At 32.0% G+C, this 21,387-nt stretch overlaps 2 protein-coding genes across 3 annotated transcripts in view; both read right to left on the bottom strand.

Annotated features, from left to right (window-relative positions):
- LOC125065464 (myosin heavy chain 95F) overlaps positions 1-16,522 on the bottom strand; it is a 43,144-nt gene extending 26,622 nt beyond the window's left edge. For both annotated transcript variants that reach the window (XM_047673049.1, XM_047673050.1), the window contains exon 1: positions 16,304-16,522. The gene's annotated coding sequence lies outside the window, so the exon portion shown is untranslated. The remainder of the gene's footprint in view (positions 1-16,303) is intronic.
- LOC125065466 (myophilin-like) lies at positions 13,238-13,922 on the bottom strand. The gene has a single exon (XM_047673051.1). The coding sequence runs from the start codon at positions 13,854-13,856 to the stop codon at positions 13,293-13,295; it is 564 nt and encodes a 187-aa protein (XP_047529007.1). The 5' UTR covers positions 13,857-13,922; the 3' UTR covers positions 13,238-13,292.
- Positions 16,523-21,387: the final 4,865 nt, after the last annotated feature.

Here is a 21,387-nt window from a genome sequence, read left to right as displayed (position 1 = left end):
TATGGATATAATGACGTACTTTGTAATAGTCAATATCAATAAAATATTATGACAATATCCGCTAATATTTACTTCGATATGCGCATTGGGTGTGGTGTAAATGTAAATATACGACACCAATGTCTTTGCTCATTTATCAATGATGATGTTATAACAAAAAAAAAAACAATATAATACGGTAGGGACAGTAAAACCTCGCAAAATAATGCTACACATGGCGATAAGACGGAAGAGCCGAGATGGTCCAGTGGTTAGAACGCGTGCACGCGTCATCTTAACCGATGATTGCGGGTTCAAGCCCGTGCAAGCACCACCGAATTATCATGAGCTTAATTTGTGTTTATAATTAATCTCGTGCTTAGGAAGTGAAGGAAAACATCGTGAGGAAACCTGTATGTGTCTAATTTCAACGAAATTCCATATGTGTATCACCAACCGTATTGGAGCAGCGTGGTGGAATATGTTCCAAACCTTCTCCTCAAAGGGAGAGGAGGCCTTAGCCCAGCGGTGGGAAATTTACAGGCTGTTAATGTGTATATGTAATGTGATATGACAGAAACTTGTATAAGAGTCGACGGACACGAAGATTACGCATTATCCTTTAAATGTAGGCGTAACAAGAGAACACCTGCTCACATCCAGTGCGCCTACGCATCGCTCCTTTTAATACGACTTAATTACAAAGTAGCTTTTATTTGAAACAAACACGATATACTTATTGAGTTCATTATATCTAGTTGAATAACACTTTGAGTCATCATCACGGTTCCATTCCAATCGCAGAACAAGTTACGATGCAACCTAAGATTTAATCTGCGGGCAACACTGCAAACAGATTTTAATTATTATATATTTATAATACCTGATTATGAGTAAAGTGTAACCAATGAGTGTATTGCCGGTTCTTCTCTACATTCCAAACCGATGGTAGAATTAAATTAATTTAATCGTGTAATATAAATAAATTTGTTCTCGCAAGACCATCATTGAATAAAGTATATTTTGATTTGATTCTTTCTTATATACTTTGTATACTATAATTCCGGTTTTTTTGTTTTGCTCGGATCCACAGTGAGTATTATTCATCATTTTAGATTTCGACCAATTTCACGTAAATTGAAGGACAAAGCTGATCTTTACTTCTTTCTAACTCGATTCTCGTAAACATAATTTTTACTTTGATCTGCGTCTTCTTGCTACATGACATCCCAGTGCATTATAAGTCGCAATTTAATTGAATGAAATAAAATATTTATACTTTAAGTTCCATGACTCAGTTAATGAGTCCAATTTGCAGACCCTTTGTGGAGTCGTTAACTCACAATTATTATTTATTTAGTTTATTCTAAGACGTTCTCGAACCGGTGCCTACCACCGGTAGATTTTTCAGTTTACATTTAATTCTATTTTTTTTAATGATATAGATAGGAGGACGAACAAATGGACCACCTGATAATAAGTGGTCACGAACGCACATAGACAATAGCGCTGCAAGGGAACCAATATGTTATGTCCCTTGTGGCTGTACTTACACTGACTCACTCATCCCTCAAACAGGAACAGAGCAATAGTGAGTACTATTGTTTAGCGGGAGAATATCTGATGAGTGGTAGTACCTACCCACATAGGCTTGCACAAAGACTTACCACCAAGTAAAAATTACGATTCAAAAGTTCTATTTTGATTTTGAGTATAAGTTAACTGTTATTATGTCATCGAGACGCAACGTCACTTGAGACAAAAGATAATTTGAAACGTCAATTTAATTTTACCGTAAAATTTTCATTTAGATAACTAGTTCTTCATTAATAAAATTTACCATAAAATTATTAAGAACACCATACGCCAGACCGGTAAGAACTATGTTCCGAGATTACACTTTATCAAACAAGAACATAAACAAATTTTCAATTTTAATTGTATAGTTTTAACGAAAAAAGGGAACAGGCCCAACACATCTCGAGTGCATCGAGCAGAAGCCTGAATACACTCAGACAAGAAATTGCAGCCCAACTTAAAAATAAATCATAGAAATTGTAAAGAAAGATTACAAATGTTTTGGTAATTACTGGATATGGGCGATAACATCATAAATGTATTTAAAGACTTACTTGTAACGCCGCCGCCCGGTAGGTAGGTACATTACGGTTACAGAAAGATATATTTTCGTATGATAAGGACTTCGCAATGAAAATACTTGAACACTTGAATTCAATCACAAATTAAAGAGATGATTCTTTAGATAACTCATTTACATATGTACATACATATATTCAGTATATCGATTGAAAATATTTTTGAAACTATGAGAGCTTTATTGAGTGTGACCAGTATCAAAAAGAAAATGTTCTAAATGGGAGATATTCTTTATTTCAATTAAAAAAAATAAAACTCGGTTAAAATATTAATAAATTCATAAACATATACAAGCTTATTGAGACGCCACGTCTAAAAACGCCAGCGATGAAGCAGTTAATGATGAAATATGGAGAAACGATTAAAATACCGTTGTTTTTATAGAATTAATGAATGCTATTCTCGATTTAATGATTCACGGATCGTTGTTTTAACACGAGATATTAACATTCGTATTAAATTATTCTCACACCGCAATGAAATTGTGTTATGAGCATCGATGTGTGTTATTTCATACATATTTTATCTTTCTCAGCCATTTCAAACGCTTTTAAAATATAAGTACCGTAAAAATATTATAATAAATTATTTTTGTGAATAACAAAACGATCAAGGTTTATTACGACTAGCGTGATGAGGGTTCCGTGTATTTATCGACACAATATATATTGTATTGACACAAAATTAAACATATTCTTGTGCTGTTTGTGACTTGAGTTCTCTCTTTATGCAGACTCTGTAAGTCTATAAGAAGTATTGTTTACAAGTCTTTAGTCTGGGTTTCGTTTATCAGTAAGCGTGGAAATCTATATAATACGGTAAAAATGCGATGTATCCTGTCTTATGAAAATTACGTTTACGGGGTAGTATAAAATTTGGCACAGTTATAGGAGTCCTGAAATCTAATATTTATAAATAATTAAATTACAAATACATATAATTAATAAAAATAAAATTACACTCTACCAGTCATACACATATAAATATTTAATAAACATTCATAGTTTACGTTCAAACTATCACACACGTCATGATAGAGATAAAAATAAATAATGGTATTTTTGGACAATTGTTTTTTTTATTGTGATAATGACAAGGTAAGGACACTAATCGTCCACCTGGGCCTCTTTTTTCCAAACGATTTAAAAATAAGTATATATTAAACATTTACAGACGTTCCTGGGTTTCTTGACACCAGAACATTGACACGGAACTCTAAAACATTTAAAATGAATCGTTCTATCATTGCAGTTTAAAAGTTTTATTTAACCTGAATAGTTTTGACATAAATCACGAACACAAACTTAACAGTTTCATTAATTATTTTTTGTTGTTGTTATAAATCATTTTATTGCAATTAAACAAACAAACAATTAGTAACTCGAAATGGACTAAGACGAACTCATTTCAGTGAGATGTCTCTTCCTACTCTTTGAGATATCGAGAGAATAATCATTCAAAAAATAGATTATATCTGTGTGAAAATCTCTTAACTAATAAGTACTTCAATTAAAAATACTACAGGCGAAACTTATGTATTAAGTTAAACAAATGAAATCGTGTATAAATAAAGAAAATAAGAAATTATATTAATAGACACATAATTACAACTACTATTATAAATATGCATCGCGTTTTAAAATAGTCGCCTTGTAAAATGATTAAGATGAACTGCGAACAAAAAAATCAAAGTCATCCCAACGGAATACGTTATTTTATTAGTTAAGGCAAATACGAGCTATCGAATATCGTTACGTCATATACAATGCGTTTTTTGTTAAATAGTCACTCTATGGTTACTTTGTGTAGGCAGAAATGTACACGTTTGTAAAAACTTGTTCCGACCAAGACGATCTTAGTCATCTATCATCAATGCCAAGGCTGGCTCGCTTTTGGTGCAGTTAGTAAAACTGGTTGTATATCGGTCAGAGCTATTTCGTTAAAGTCAACGGTCCGACGGCGCAACCGGTAAATTCGCTAATGCAACATTAGGAATGCTATCAGTGAAAGCGATACTAAAAATATCGCTTTAAATTTTGAAACATTTATTAGTGTTTTGTGCAAACCTTAACAGGGAGGGTATCATCCATTTAAGTTGTAAGTCAGTAGAATATCTAACATCGATCCAATTGGGCTTTGACACCGTATGGTTTGTGAAAATAGTTTGGTCTCTAAGATTCTATGAAACCAATAAAATTTATACTAGTATATTATAAGTATAATACACAAATGAGAGAATAGCATGATGAACACGACTATGTTGATGGTATTGGTGTTGGCGATGACGATAAGTAAAATAAACAAGTTTATAGTGAATTGGCCACAGATTTGAATGTGGCCGCCAACGCTCATATATGTACATTGGAGCTGAATGAAATAATAACTATTACTTACATCGCCAAGTTTGGTGACGCATTGGCGATGGATGGAACGGTTAATATTTCGTTCACAAGGAACGTAGCATGTTTTCCATTTCTTGTTGACGGTACCACAACAATTATATGTATTGCCGTTTGGCGTAGAATAACTGATGAGTTAGTGGTACACCCCAGACGGGCTTGTACAATGACCTACCACCAAATAACATTAATAATAATAAAACGATTCATAAATATAATATTTTCGTTTGCAATGGAGTAGTGTATTTATTTTATTATGCAGTTCGTATCAAAGGAAGAATTAATGGCAATGCAGACACTGCAATGGAAACGGGTTTATTATAATGTGGTATACTTTCAAAACCTAAAACCAGTTTAAATACAGTTAAGGAAAGACGTTCAACAATATGGATTTAAATAAAATGGCAAGATTTAAAACATTTTAAAGCAAATATATTATTTAGCGAAATTATCTCAACTAGACTATACTCTCTGTGTCAGCTTTTATGAATATGAATTTTTTTTAATTTAAATTTAACTTAGACGATATTAGAAAGTTCCCCTCGGTGCGACTTTTAAACAGAACTTATTGCTTATTCATGTATCTATTCTAATATTATATATGCAAAAGTAACTCCGTCTGTTTGTGTGTGTTGCTCTTTCACAGCCAAACTACTGAACCAAATTTGATGACATTTGGTTTGAAACAAGATTGAACTCAAAGAAAGAAATTCAGCTACTTTTATAAAAAATATTAAACTCTTAAAATGCGAGCAAAGAATCAGGAGACAACTAGTTAATATGTACATAACACGAAACTGATAACAAATTACATAAAATGATTTAAATTATATAAACCTCATCGCTTCCGCAATTCCATACAATCAGTACAAGATGTAGAACGTAAAAAAGCGATACAGTCAGCGCTGCCGCAAAGATGCAGTTTCCGGTGTGCCGACTTCCAGTATATTAACAAACGTAAAATAATATAATTACTGTTTAAACGTAGCTCTGTTACGCAACACGCTATCAAGGAAACATAATCTAGTAACATTAATCATTACGAGTAGTAAAAGAGTGTAAACGATTCCAGGTCTATACAGGTTAAGAAGATATTAATAATTTTGTACCAGATATTATTAGGTATAACTCAATGGTATACGGGTGAGTTGAAAGTTCTTTGTAGGGCTTTGTGCAAGCCCGCCTAGATAGATATCACCTACTCATCAGATAATCTACCGCCATACAGTATTTTTGTGTTCCGGTTTTGAGGGTGAGTGCTCCAGTGTAAGTACTTACAGCATCTTAGTTTCCAAGGTTGGTGACGCATTGATGATGTAAGGTTGGTTAAATGGTTAATATTTATTTCAGATTCGAAATCCAAGTTTCATCCATTCCATCCGAAAATCCACAATATTTCGATTTTCAAGGCATCGGCTTTATATCGGCCTTTCTCAACATCTCTGCGGAACCAGCATTCGCCGGGTATTTTTACAAATACGATTTGGGAATCTCGTAGTAAAGATTTTACACATTTTTAAAGCTTGCCAACGCACCTGCAAGACCTCAGGTATTGCAGATGTCCGTAGACGGTGGTAGTTACTTTTTATCTGGTGTGCGTCTTGGAATCCACAAGATTTACGCAAAACTAAATTCAAAATAAAAATGCATATAACTTTGATCAGTTTGAAATGAAACTAAGACACGGATTTGTTCTTGTAATTTGATGAATTTCATACAACAAAATTTGTACAAGCTCAATGCGTTGTAGAAATTAATTAGTGCTAGTATTCACGCCGACTCCATCATCAGATCAGTTCTCAATGGTAACAATTTATTACACATAACAGTGCAGAGTCTCTAAGAATATGTCGTTCGGTTATCCGAGTTACAAATGAATATATCGTCTTAATTGACTTCCTAGTTTTGTTACAAACAAAAACTTATGATTGCAACAAAAAAAATAAAAAAAATTACCAATCATAAATATAGTACAACGATCTATAAATAACAAGCAATAATTAGTAATCGTCGTAGTTGATATTAATTAGTTCAATCTATATCAATATGTCGATTAACGAATAAATCGTCACGGGAGGCACAGGGCCATATCAATTGATCCAGTTCCCCTCACACGGATACGTGATGTGAGATACGTCACTGCAGGTAAAACGTTATAAATAAAACTAACTGGATACTATTGTTTAAAAAACAATTATTCCTATAATTAATAATGACATCAAATGCATTGCAGCTTTTGTATTATGTTTCAGTCAATAGGTTTTTCGGTAAGCTTCTATGTACGTAGATGTATGTTTTCGTCCAAATTTTATTAGGTGATAGCTCCTTGTGTGAGTACGTCTGGATAGGTACCAACCACTCATCAGATATTCTACTGATAAACAATAATTCTCAGTATTATTATGTTCAAGTTTGAAGGTCGAGTGATACAGTGTAACTACAAACATTTTTGCTCTCAAGGTTGGTGGCGCATTGGCGATGTAAGAAATGCGATGAGATGGTCGATGATGATCACTTACCATCATGCCATCATAACTAACTATATTAAAAATAATATATACATAAATACTTCGCTCCAATTCTATATTGGGTAAAAATTTTACTAGCTTATTTTTTAATATCACTTGAGCACCATTAATGGAGTCAGGCACTTCACGTCACATCTGGCACAAAGCAAAACGTACATTGACTGTATGTTTTGAAACCATAATATTTTTGGTATGGTCTTATTAATGATTACTTTTATGAAAGGAACTCTTATATCTTAGTATTAAATCTTTATCTTTCTGTGGTTCTAGGTTACCGATTGCCAAGGAAATTGCTACTAGTAGTAGTATATCTTGAAAATTTAATTGATTTTTGTTCTCTCAATTGTACCGATCAATCTCGTTCGTGTCTGTGTTTTCCATGTTCCAAAGCCATTAAATAAAGAATTAATTTATTGATTAAAGAAACTCCTGCAAAGGAAATGAACTACGTGGATGTTTTTTTAATTAAGTTTAATATTAGATATCGCCAATCTTTCCCTGAATATCATTTCACCAAATCTTGATAGTTAAATTCGGAAAATTGATATAAATAAATCGAACAAGACAGCATAATTAACGTGCACTTATTTATTATGTATTTTAATTTGATCGATATTTTGATAACTTATTATTTTAATACTAAACTCTCTATGACTTGAGCTAACCTCAAGATTTCGACTTTACTTTGTTAGGCTGATTTCAAGAACAAATCTCGGTAGTAAACCGGAGTTAATAAATTGACATTGCTTGGATTATGAAAGTGTAGAAATAGAGTGCCTGTATTTGCGCAAAATAACATTTCCTGCGTAGGACTGTCTTCGTTATGGACAACGTGACCAGTATCTTACAGACAGACAAAGATATTATTTCTTAATAAGTCGTTTATGTTACACACATTTGTTGGGGTTTTATTGGGGTTCCTTATTATTTCAACGTAATTGGAGAAAATAATCCGATCGAGAACTTCTATCTAATGCGATTCCTATCAAAATTATAATAAATACGTCGATTGATTCGTAAAACTCCAAAATATGTACATGGCATTTCGAAAATCATTATTTTTAAATAAAAACAAAATAATTTAGTGCAATTTATCACACAGTATTAACCCTTATCAAAACATACAAAAATATTTTGTATATTTAAGTACTTCCTGTTAATGAAAATAACAATTTGGATTTTAGCTTAACTAATCATATTAATTCAATCAATAACGTATAATAATGAATTAATTGATTTGTTCGATACCGATTGTATTATACCTTAATTTGTTATCGACTCGAACTCATGCACTAAGCATCCATGCTACTAAAATGTATGTCAAACTAATTTGATAGAGACCACGAAGTCTAATACAATGGCAGGAGGTGTAAAGATAAACAAACAACCTTGACCTTGAATTGGAAAAAATGGCGTTTTGAGTGTCGGTGATGTTGTTATCGGAATTTTGTAAGTAAAATTATGTCTTTGAGTGAAATAGTGTTATATATTTGATAGTAATAAGGGATAATGTAAACTTTAGGTAAATTCGAGATTTGTATGTTTCCTCCTCAGGCCATTGAAATACAAGTGCTATGTGAAAATATCGAATGATTATAGCTATCACTTTGTAATCTTACTAATTGTGTTTCACTGTTTTGGTGCGGACTACTTTAAGTGTCGTTGGAATCAATTTCTTCGAATTTAAAGTGAAAGACCAGTACTTACAGTTACGTAGTAGTTTTACTTAGGCGCTAAATTTAAATGCTACTAGCATACTTGCCACCAATTCATGATAAGTACATTAACTATTTTTAATTTTTATTTGTATATAATCAATGCCTTAGTGTAAATAATTCTTATGTAAATAAATGCTTTACGATTAAACTAAACCGATGTTATACACACACTTGGAAAGTAAAGTTTCATCTTCATAAACCTCCAGCTTTCTAAACATCAATGTATTTCACGAAGCATTAAATCACGAGTGCTGGAAACACATACAAAGCTATCTGACAGCTTTTACTACCGTTAATCCCAGATAGCTTCAGATAACTGCCTATTGGTCAATATCTTTATACAGGATGGGCCACTTCATCATTAACTAAAATCCAATATAGTCTACCTGTCATATAAATATATACAATAACTTAAAGTGTACACATTTGTTCGGGCTAAGCTCAGAAATTGCTGTTCTGTTTGAAGTTTGATTGGAAATAAAAAAAAATCCTTAAATCAATGAAATATGGATATAATGTATGATGTATTTTCTCTTAAACACTCGAGAAATCTGCGACACTACATGTCTGTGTTATAACAGAGCGTCATGTGTGAAGACTGACATGAATATTTTCGGTTAATTTATAATGTTTGTTTCTGTCGATTTTAGTACAGATAAAACAAAAGCTTATAAAAAAAATTGAGAATGCGCCCTGCGCATTATAGTTATTTAAATAAATATATATGAATAAACTAATTTTAGCTATGTACAGAGGAATAATAGGGGAGACTATTGTCCACAATTTAAACGTCAAGATATATATGTATATTTTTTATATTTTTATTGTTCTTTGTTAAATTGCTTATTAAGCATTTGCCGCCATCGTAATATCTGCATAGCCAAAAGGTTGAGTTGCAAAGCATGACATCTACGAAAAATAAACGGAGTATTTCTTTACCTTTGATACTAAAACTTAAATGTATAAAATATTTATATTTATTTTACTATGCTAATTTGAAATGACTTGTCACATTTGTAATTCGATGTCCTAATTTAGATATCGTTAGCAAAGCTGTTTATATATTAATTAAAACAAAACTACATAGATATTGAGTTTCACTATAACCATATTGATTTCTAATACGATTAATTTAATTATCACTGGCGATAATACAGTTATGGAACTTTTCGCTTATACCGTGTTCCAACGAGCGGATGTCGTTCCGTTAGCGGGATAATCTACGGAAGATTGACTAACGGTTCTCAACTCAAGGCTTGGACACAAATACAAATAGCTATTAAAACTTGATCGAGAAAACTGCAAGATTCAAGAAGACTTTCGAAAGTTCCAACAATGTTCCAAAATATCCTTGATTTACTCTAAGAAAAGACGATATATTCAAAAATTCGAAGGAAATTTGGCTACAAGTTCGTCCAGAATATGTAAACACTGGGAAAATTATAGTAAGCACCTAAGATATAGATGGAATCGGCGTACCGTAGCGAAGCCTTGCAAGAACGATCGATATCGTGTAACGTGGGAATGGCGGTTAGAAAAAATATTCTGTATGTTCTGTTCATGACATATTTGAATAATAATATTAATTATTATACTTGATCGGTACATATAGTTTTTTTTTATTGACCTGATGATATTGACATTTAACATAAATATATCCATCCCTTACATTAACTATGCACCACAAACCTTGGGAACTGAGAGTTATGTCCCTTGCGCCTGTAGTTATAGGCTCACATGGGTATATCCAATTAGAAGGGTTTCCAATTGGAACACAATAATACTAAGTATCGCTGCTTGGCTTGAATATATGCCAGTATGTACCCAGACACTTGCACAAAGCCCTCCAACAAGTATGAAATAGGCTTTGCTAGTCTTTTAAGAGCGCTTGCCAGACTAAAATCCTCTTAACGAATACTTTAGCTGTTGAATACACGACGTCGCATGGAGGGTTGAACTACTTAATTGAAAAAAAATATCTCAATCAGCTCTTACGACCCCTATGTGACGTGGTTGCGCTATTCAACTCTACCGGAACCACTCGGCATATCTTTCATAGGTAAAGCAGTCGTAATTCAAGCTAAATAAAATCTTCTCTAACTCCTCAACCATCACGGTTTTGAAACTTTAACTTTAGTTGTACAAAGGGACTTGATCCAATTTTCTCTGTGTTTGTCCTTCGATATAAACGTTAAATGTAGATTGATAACCGTTATTCTGGCCGTGCGAAGTAGGGGCGGATAGCTAGTTTTACACTACCTCAATAAAGCAGCGAGCCTTGACTGTCGTTTGAACAAAAAGCGTATCCAAAACTATTTTGTAAATTGTTTCAAGTTTTTTTTCTATTATCGTTCAAATAATTGTTTTTCGTCGATTCAAAGTGTTGTTACTGTTGTTTGTTTGTGTAAATTATTTATCAAACTTACTTACCTTAGACCGTATCGTCATTGGTACAGAATTACACAACCGATGAAATAACTTCGTAACATGATTTGTAGAAATAAATCGCTTTCTAAAGCATTAGGAAAATTGCCAAATCATTGAAGTTTATCAACTCATGCGTTTAAAGTAACTTTCACACAGTAACCGTTCAATACATCGATGAGAGGTTCCAGATAACGGACGCTTTAATATCTGTCTATACTAATAAATAAGTTTATTAGGCCTTTTTATGTCACAGTCGGGGTCTGGCATTTGGGCTACCTGATGCATGTAATTAGTCTTTAAAAAGTAAGATTTTCGTTGGCAAGTCGGTAAATATTTTTTTATATCAAAGTCGACAAGTAATGGACTAAGCGAAGTTAGGTCACCGTGGTAATCCAGGCTGAGCCCGGTCAAGGCTCAGAAATGCCGGTCAAGACCGATCGATCAATTGTATTATAAAAATTAAGGACAAAAATATCCAAAACACGTCAATACGACCTGTTATTATAATAAGATTATCCGTCTCTTTTCCTCTTTTTAGATCACGCGAGCGTTAGAGCAGGGGGTGATGATTTTTAAAATAGACATTTGAAATGACCTGGGGTCGGACATCCGTGCTTCCGTTGACTGCTGGCGCGTGACCACACCTTCCGGCCGTGTATGCTTTTGTTTTCAAATCACGTCAATGTTTTGTTACATTGACACTAATTAATGTCAGTCTAAAATCGTTTCTTTAAAAAATACGATTATATCATTTATCCCAAAATAACGAATTTTCGTCAATTAGTAGGAATCATTTGGGTATTTGTATTTTGTTATGGTCTTAATTATAAAAGAGACATTAATTTCTCTCTTTCTAACATCATTCTTTTAATATTTAAAAGAAAAAGATGCATAATAGTTTAACTGATCACTCTCTAAACAGGGTATAGGCATAGGTAAATCCTTTTGAGTATCTTAATAGGAATTAACAGGCGGCTTAACTTTAAGCAATTAAATGTGTTTGATTTATATTACTCGTATCGGCTTAATACAAAAAATTGCAGACCATTATTATCTTCAGCGCTATTAAATAAGATAAGCTGTTTTGATCAATTAATTAATGTATATTAAAAATATTAATTATTGCAGTCGAAAGTCATGTAAAACAACATATCACGATCGAATTCCACATTGAGTTTGCGTGTATCCTTACAAAATATCTCCAAAGTTACCTGAATAACCTGTGAAATTTTCTACGTCAAAAAAAAAACTTCGAATATCAAACAACTTTTAAAGTGTAATATACTGATGATATCATTATAATTATGCTATTACATTACTGATTAATCATATAATGTGTCATATTAAAATTATGTTCGTTCGATACCTAGGTATCACAAAAGATAAGTTATATTTTCACCTTTTCATATTTCCCTCTGGAATTCTAATCAGGTAACAAGTATTTGCTTCAATTGTGTGAAATATTTTCGACGATAAGGTTTTATAGTTGTACCGCTCGTGGAGGTAACCTTTTCCTTGCCAGGCAACGGATTTGCACCGAGGTTAGATCAATATGCTCGGTGGTGACGTCATTTGTACCTTCAGATAGGTATTTTATTACATTATATTTTTCTAAAGGTTACGTCAAACAGTCAACCAGATAATATGTAACATTTACCTAACGCGAACAGTTAGTAACATACTTCATGAGGATAAAATATTTTTTCAATGAATGGATCGTCAGTCGGTCTGACTTCTGATCGGCTCATTAAAAACCGAAATAGATGATGTGGATAACTTACTTATAAAACAACCGAACAAAATAAAATTACCAAGCAAAAATTAAGTACTTGATAAATTATTTAGTATCAGCACATAATAAGTCGCGTATTGAGAGCTTTATTGAATGTATAAAATTGCATTAAACAATCGCATTTTACATCAAGTATTCGAGCGTTATCTAATCGCCTTAAGCTACGCATTCTTTCAAGTGTAATTATTAATTCAACAAACCACACCTTACTACGAAATAAAAAAAAAAAAACAATTATAAAAATAAAAATATTTATTACGTTTAGTTAATAATATTAACAAAAATGTACATATCACATCTGACGTCTGTTACCGAAGGAAATGCCACTCTGTTGGCCCTTGTTCGTTCCATATTGAAGCGAAATCACATTCTGACCAGCTTTTAGTTGATCTTCGCTGAATTCACGAACATTTCTATCGGCTTCCTTTGGTCCGATCGAAGGAAGGCCGTAATTGCCGGCTTTCCTGCCCAAGGATTGCAGACATATTACAACAGAGTAAAGATTTTGCTTCTCCCATAGATCAATCGTTTGGAAAGTTTCTTGGGGGGGCACGCCCAATTTCTTCACGGTCTCCAGGAACGCGTTGATATTTTCCATGCACTTGAACGCCATTGTCGATTGGTTGATTTTCTTGACCGATCCTTCTTGGAACTTGTTAACTAAATTGCAAAGGAGGGTACCGTCTTTAAGGACTTCGTAAAGATTGTCAGCATCCCCAGCGGTATTCTCCGGCTGTCCCGTAATACTCTTGATCCATTCGAGCGTTTCATGAGCGATGTCATTGTTATATTTGCTGTTGATTCTGGCCTGAGCCTCGGCATTGATGCCAGCTTTTCCTGCGCGATAATCAGCCATATTTGATACTTTGTGTTAACAGCTTTGCGGCCACGTAGTCACTGAGCTCCTTGTGATAAGGGAGCCCTCAATATCAGGTGCATGACAAATATGATGCGAGTGATAGCGATTATCATTACATAAATATAACCGCTTAAAAATTTATCATTTTTACTATCGAAAAAATGATTATATTTTATGAATTGATAACTAGTAACAAGAATATACATTATTAAATAGAATGTATTTTTTAGAATATATGAGTTCGTTTGAATAATGTAATTGCCTTTTAGTTGATGAATATGCATTCAGAACTTCATAAACATTTGCATAAGTATTTTTTTAATTCTTATTTTATTTCATATATAATCGTTAATAGTAAATAATTATTATGAAGTGCAAATACAATTTATTAATCAATAATGCAGATAAATTGATAGTTTCAGTCAACATATGGAAATATCTGGAAAATTTTACCGGTCAATCTTATCGGTTTTATAATAGACTTGATTATATCGTATTAAATTGATAACACACAATAGGTAAATTTCAGAATTACAATTGTGCTTTATTGTAACTTAATCATTGAAAACAGTAACTATAAAGCTGTAGAGGAGTTTTTCTCAAAAGAATCCACGTTCCTGACTGATGGTATTTGTAACAATTTAATGTTGCTACACAACGATACAAATGTGCTTGAAGGGAACCTTTTTGAATTTATTATATTTAAATTTCGAATTATATGATTCTGTGAAATAAAAAACTGTACATATATAAATGTATTCATATTAGTTGTCATTCACAGTCTCGTTCATTATTTATTTATTGGTTACCTGTTCGGTATAAAAAGTAGCCTATATCCTTCCTTAGAGTTCAAAATTATTACATACCAACTTTCACCAAATTTTATTCAGTAGTTTGGCCGTTAAATAACAAGAGACAGACAAAAAGAGTTACCTTCGCATTTAGAATATTAGTAAGTATATATTGTTGGTTTAGAGAACATTATTGATTGATAAATTGACCTTGTGTCGTGTGTTTACCATTTTTAGGTTCTTGTTAAAAATAATACCAAAGATTGTGTGAAGTCGATTTATATTAGTAAATTTTTTTAAGAACCTTCATTCTGGGCAGAGTGTAAGATTACCAAGCCAAATTTGAGTGTGAAGTTTTAATATAAAACATAGAATATAGCGTCAAAACAAAAGGCCTTCATGGTTAACGTCTCTTTAAAGGTTTGGTACAAAGTTATTAGTAAGTGTAAATAAAGCAGAATTTATCTGATACATGTAGGTCTACTCAATATGTTCTCCACCTTGTTGATGTGGACCATTCAACAACTTTGGGGAGCTAATCAACAGAATACTGCTCGAATACTTTTGGTTTTTTAGAATAGAAACAATAAAAATAATATTCTTGGGATAAGTAATATTAAACCTAAGTTTAGCTTAAGAAACAAATATCTTTTTAATAATTTGTCAAATGACAAAATATGGTATAAATTTTAAGCTAATTCTCACATCATCAATGCATCTGCTACGATGGGAACTAAGATGTTATGCACTTAATAATTCCGACGGCTCACTAACCATCGGCATTCCAAATTGACCACAGTAAAATCTGGTACTAACCCATTAAACAATATGCTGCATACTTAAAACACAATTAACTATAGTATTATTTTATTAACATGGGTACAAGTCACTATAAGCATTTTTCTAAACTAGGAGTGATATTGTTCTAAACAAACAATGCTTGCCCAATTTAACCTTGCTCAATCCCACAGTATTGCGATATTTTATTGTGTTTTATCACCGAATAAAACAATGGAACCAAGTGAATTGTTGGATACAAAGAACTTGCTATCAACTAATGATAAAATAAGTTGCAGATATGGATCTCTAAACATTGATAGCGAACCCTGTGTATCATATGAATTGTAATGGATAATTATAGAATAGTTATTATCAATTTTTAATTAAAATTTATGATATATTGGAATATTTTTATGTTTCATGTACCTGAATTTTAAAACTTGTAAGAAACACAGAGAGAATTATTTTCTTAACTATTTATTTTTAGAAAAAAGTTTAATATATAATCCGTAAATGATTACCAATTGAATATCTTAGAAAACTTTTTTCTAATAATAAATCTATAACGCATGTAAACTTATATTTAAATATAATCGAATTTTATATCATCTCTTTACTTAACCTTTTAACGGAATAACTAAGTTTTGTGTGCTTAACGTAACATTTTCGAATATCGGTATTTTTTATCGCGCCTGTAAACTCACGTCGTTTGATTAAGGATCTAACTTCGGTAAGGAAATAAGCTAATTAGACATTTTTTTCGACTGAACGTTAGACAAATTGATAAGCAATGATATCGTGACCAGGTAAGTAGGTATTTGAATATCATAGATGAAAAGTTAACAAATCATCGAATAAGAAATGTTGACTTACCTTATTATCGTATTACAGTTTGTACGTAATATGAGCACTTTACACAGAAAGGGACGCAATTAATAAACAATATCCATTTTATTATTTCACAACACCTCACTTTCACGAGATAAAGTTGTTACGGTTTACCAACGTTGAGCGGACCGTCCGCGCGGCGAAATACTTGTTGACACAACAGCGACTTACATTAATTCTGTGGAACGTTCAGAAACTTTTGCTATCCATTCATTTCAAATGCCGCTCGGCCCCCTCCAGCCCCTCTGCGGGCATGTGACATTAGTTCCACGTTCCTATTGGTCCCAGCTAGCCTAAGAGATGTCACAATTAAAAAATACGTTTATCGATACTAAAATAAAATTAGATAATAAAAAATAATGGAACATTCTTTGTACAATTATAAAGTCTTCTTTTAATCTTAATTTTATAATTAAATTAACTTTATATGGTCATCGTTATATTATTAACAAATTTATATGTCATATTTTTATTTACATATATTATATTGAAGTTGGTAAATATATTATATTTGTTTAGATGCATATATTAATGATTAAATGTATTTATCAAAATTGCATCCTTAATAAAAATATATAGTCTATTCTAATCGAAGAAAGAACTCAGCTCAGCTACCTTGTACACTGCTAAGAGTTGTTGATGAATATATATTTATCAATAGTTTCATTTTTCTATATAAATAGACGAAAAAGTGATTAGTCAGAAAAAAATACACTAACATATTCAGTTTACATATAGCGTCATAGCTTTTATAACAGAAATATTTTTTCACTCGAATGAATGTATCTCAATGAAGTAATTATAATATCATTGAATATATTACAAATTCCAGGAATATTTTTTATAATATAATTTTTTTCATTGAATTTGAAGTTCCTTAGGTATAATTTATAGTTTTGTTAGATAAAATTAACTTTTTATGAACTATTTGATAATACATATTATTTAATACAAAAATAATTCTTAAATATTAAGCTTAATGAAATACAATATCATGTATCAAATGCCTGCCTGTGTATTATCCTTATAAACCTATTACACTAAAACTTTCCAACAAACTGATACAAAGGTGCATGTAGTTGTTTTATATGATTTTTATAAATTAAAATATATATATATACTTAGCATTTAAATATTGCTATGATAAATCAAACCTGAATTAATTCAAAATTTTCTAGCAATGTCGACTTGTTACCCTAGGTACAACACTAAATTTTAAGTTGACATTGACAGTTTGACATAACACCGACGTTCGGAAACTGGTGAAAGTTGGGCTTTAAACTGAATAAAGTGTCACGAATAGTTTTTACATTTAATATCGTAATTTTAAATGATTACAAAAAAGTCAAAGCGTAGATTAGCAACATTGTTTATTATTTTTAAGTTCCTAAAAGTATTCATTTGTAAATAAATTACCTTAGAATCCGAAATTAATTAATAAATGACGCTTTAAAGTTTTAAAAATGATAAAATAAGTTATAAATAACGATAAACGAAAAGAGATTATTTGCGTAAACCATTTGACTTCACTTTATTCCGAGGTACAAACAATGGGCCTATTAATATGCAAATTTTATAGACATCCTTTCGTCCAATAAATTGGAAGATATACTGCTTTGCGTTGAGCAGCTTATTAACGGTCAAAAAAACTGTTTTAAAAACTGTTCGTAATTGTTATAAAATTGAGAACTGGTTTTGGCTTGAGACAGTTTCGGCTACAGAATTAGTTATAAATAAATTTCATTTCATTCTACTGAACAAAAAAAACGATGCAAATAACATTGATATTAAAATAAAACTAGTTTTATATTAATTTCTCGCTTTAGTTGGCGTTCATACACAAGAATGTTGGATCTGTATCTCCATATGATTTATAATTGTTATGGGTTTTGTTGTTGTTGTAAATGCAAATGGCGAGCAGCCGCGTTTGATGCATGATCGTGCGGATAAAGGTTATAGAAGAAACTAGTAGTGTTACACACCTGTGACTCGGAAAGTACGTAAACCGATTAGCCTTGGGCTTGTACTTTTTTCGGGTGGTGGCCGTCCTAATGGACTATAAAATTGATCTTAGAAAAATAAAAATAATAAATAAATATACTTTATCTCAACCCAACTGACCGGGGATTTTCCAAATAAGAAAACCATTTACAATTTGCAAATGACACCAAACACAGAGATATTGTTTTAGTATTAATTTATCCATAGTTGGGATTTAACGGCTATTTAAAAGATAAACGTGTATTGGTCGTTTCAGTATTCAACGACTAGTTATGATTTAGATAAAAATATTTAATTCCGACTTCGAATGTAACCGAGTCATGAAAATCTAACCTAACTCATACAAAAATAAATTTAAAATGGAAGAAAACGTCAATAGTGAGTTAAAAACATACCTTATTTATAATATAAGTATACTCTATTCCAACCATAAAAAAGCCAAATAAACAACATTTGACAGCAAACTGACGCGATACCTTCGGTTGAGAGTTCGATTAATCTATGATATTCACCATGTATTTGCGAAAAAATGGCGATTTGAGCGTCGACGAATCTCTTATCGGAATTTTGGAAGTAAAATTAAAGTGGAAATAAGTAGTTAAGTGTAATAGTGTTGTATTATAAATAAATATATTATATTAATCATATACTCTTTGTAGTGCACAATTTAGCTGAATTCTCAAGTAAATCGCATGAAATACGGAAATATAAGGTTTGTTTATATTTTTTCCTACTTCCATCGGAATAGGCTCTTTCCACACTTTTAAATCGTCGTTTCAAAAGATTAAATAAAATGTAGGCTTTTTACGAATGTTTTCTAATTTCCACTAAGAAAGAGATTAAATATAAATTTTATTAAACTTTACAATACAATAACATGTATGCACCGTGCACGAAGATCAAGTAGAGTTACTTGATCATTGTGCACGGTTTCTATTTTGTAATGAATTCAAGTTTTAATTTAACTTGTAAGGCTTGTTCAGATCAAATTTTACCAGTTAAATTAGAACCTCTTCTGAAAGTGTGTCTGTTTACAAAATTGCTATTCTAAATAATAGATAATTGATGACAATTAATTTATATGATAAGTATGAGATGACTCTACAACCAGTATTGGCTCCAAATGAAGGAACTCCTCAATGGTGAACAGCATAGACACTATCAATTTATTATTTTAAGTAAGTATACTAAATTTTATTCCTTTTGGTACTAAGACGACCAACTTGCTTGTAATGTCCATTTATTGACCATAGACCCGAGATGGACAAGTGGGTAGAACGCCTGCTTCTTAACGCTGCTTAAAACTGCGAAGGTTACAGGTTTCTACCCAGGCAAGCATAACTGAATTTCGATGTTCTTAATTAATGTTTATAATTCATCTTGTGTTTGTTGAGGAAAACATCGTGAAGAAACCTGAGTGTGTCTTATTTCAATGAACATGTGTATCCATCCGCATTCTATCAGCGTGGTGGAATAAGCTCCAAATCTACTCCTAAAAGTTACAGGAGGCCTAGCACAATAATGGGACATTTATAGGCTGTTCCATTTTTTAGTTTTTATAAACCATCTATGAGATTTATGCTAGTAATTGATGACGAGGACAAAAGGAAAAAAAATAAATTAAATGTTAATATGTTTGTTACCGATACACTAGGCTTACATTTGAAATAATGAAAGGAATAAACGGAACTCATAATCTGAACCCTGTGGAATGCCCCTTTGCCCATACAAAAAGCCAGGAATTTACTGTACTTAATTAACATAAAAAATTAAAAAGTATTTAGTAATTTCATTGAGATACAATTTCAATGGGTATCTTAAGTTATATAGCAAATAAATATATTGTATAAAAGGCTGTATTGACCATCGTCTGCCAATGGCAAACAAACTGTGCTTCCAGCACCGTCATAAAGTTGCCTGTTCATTCTAAAGGATATATTTCGGAGAGTGAGCCAAAGAAGTATTTAATTTTGTTCTCCTTTCACCTTTTTACCACAGAACTGCGAGGCACCGATCTGCGCTTGTACGTAGTTGACGTACTTAAAACATGTACCGAACGATTTGCTTCCTCGTTTCTGATACGCAGCGCTAAGGTCTGGAATACCCAACCTCCGTATTCCCCACCACCTACAGTATGGGTGCCTTTAAGTCTAGAGTGAATTGACAAGAGCGCTCCACCTTAGGCTGTATCATCACTTTCGCTATGAAATAGCAGTCAAGTCCTAGCTAGCTATTATTATTGTCCTTTGGTGAAATTCTAGGTCGAGCTCAAAAAAAAATAATTATTGGTTTTTGTATTAAAAACAACAATAGCAATGTTTTTGTATTGAAGTGGCCAGAGTTAGGATATGTTTCAGACAGTCTACCGTCAAACAGCAATACTCAGTATTCTTGTGTTCCGGTTTGAACCAGTTTCACTACAGGTACAAGTCACATAGCATCTTAGTTCCAAAGTTTGAGAGCGCATTAGCAATGTAAGGAATGGCTAATAATTCTTACAGCGCCAATACATTTGGGCTGCATTGTATTTTTTTAAAAAAATATATCCGTTAATCTCGCGTGGAGCGTCTGTTTACTTTCCGGTCACTATCTTGCCCATGGGACTGTTAGAATAGAGCATTTGCGAACCCATTTGCAATGTAATACCTCCTACACACCACTACACTAATAATTAGAGCATTATCGACTGCGACTCTTTACTACTCCAATACTCTAGTGTTCATATTTATATTGATAGAAGAGGTACTTTAATTTTTTGTTAATATATGGAGTTAATAGTTCTTTAAATCGCGCGATAATTGTATTATGTTATTATTTTAAGTATATCGTCATTCAACAAAAGTTTTATAGATCAATAGTTTGTTTCATTCGTCGTCTAGCATCTAGGGTCCATAATGTCATATAATATTATGTTAAATGATAAGAGTAATTTAATATTATATGGTGCTCTTAAAACCAGTTGATTGATTTCGACTTTCGTCGTGTTTTTAAAAAAAAAAATATTCAAATTTGACTCATCGTCCAGTTTTTAACTATTGTTTTAGATTTTACGTTATTGTTATTTAGTT

This window comes from Vanessa atalanta, chromosome 7, assembly GCF_905147765.1.
Source record: "Vanessa atalanta chromosome 7, ilVanAtal1.2, whole genome shotgun sequence".
Taxonomy (NCBI): domain Eukaryota; kingdom Metazoa; phylum Arthropoda; class Insecta; order Lepidoptera; family Nymphalidae; genus Vanessa; species Vanessa atalanta.
This window is presented reverse-complemented; position numbering and strand designations above follow the sequence as displayed.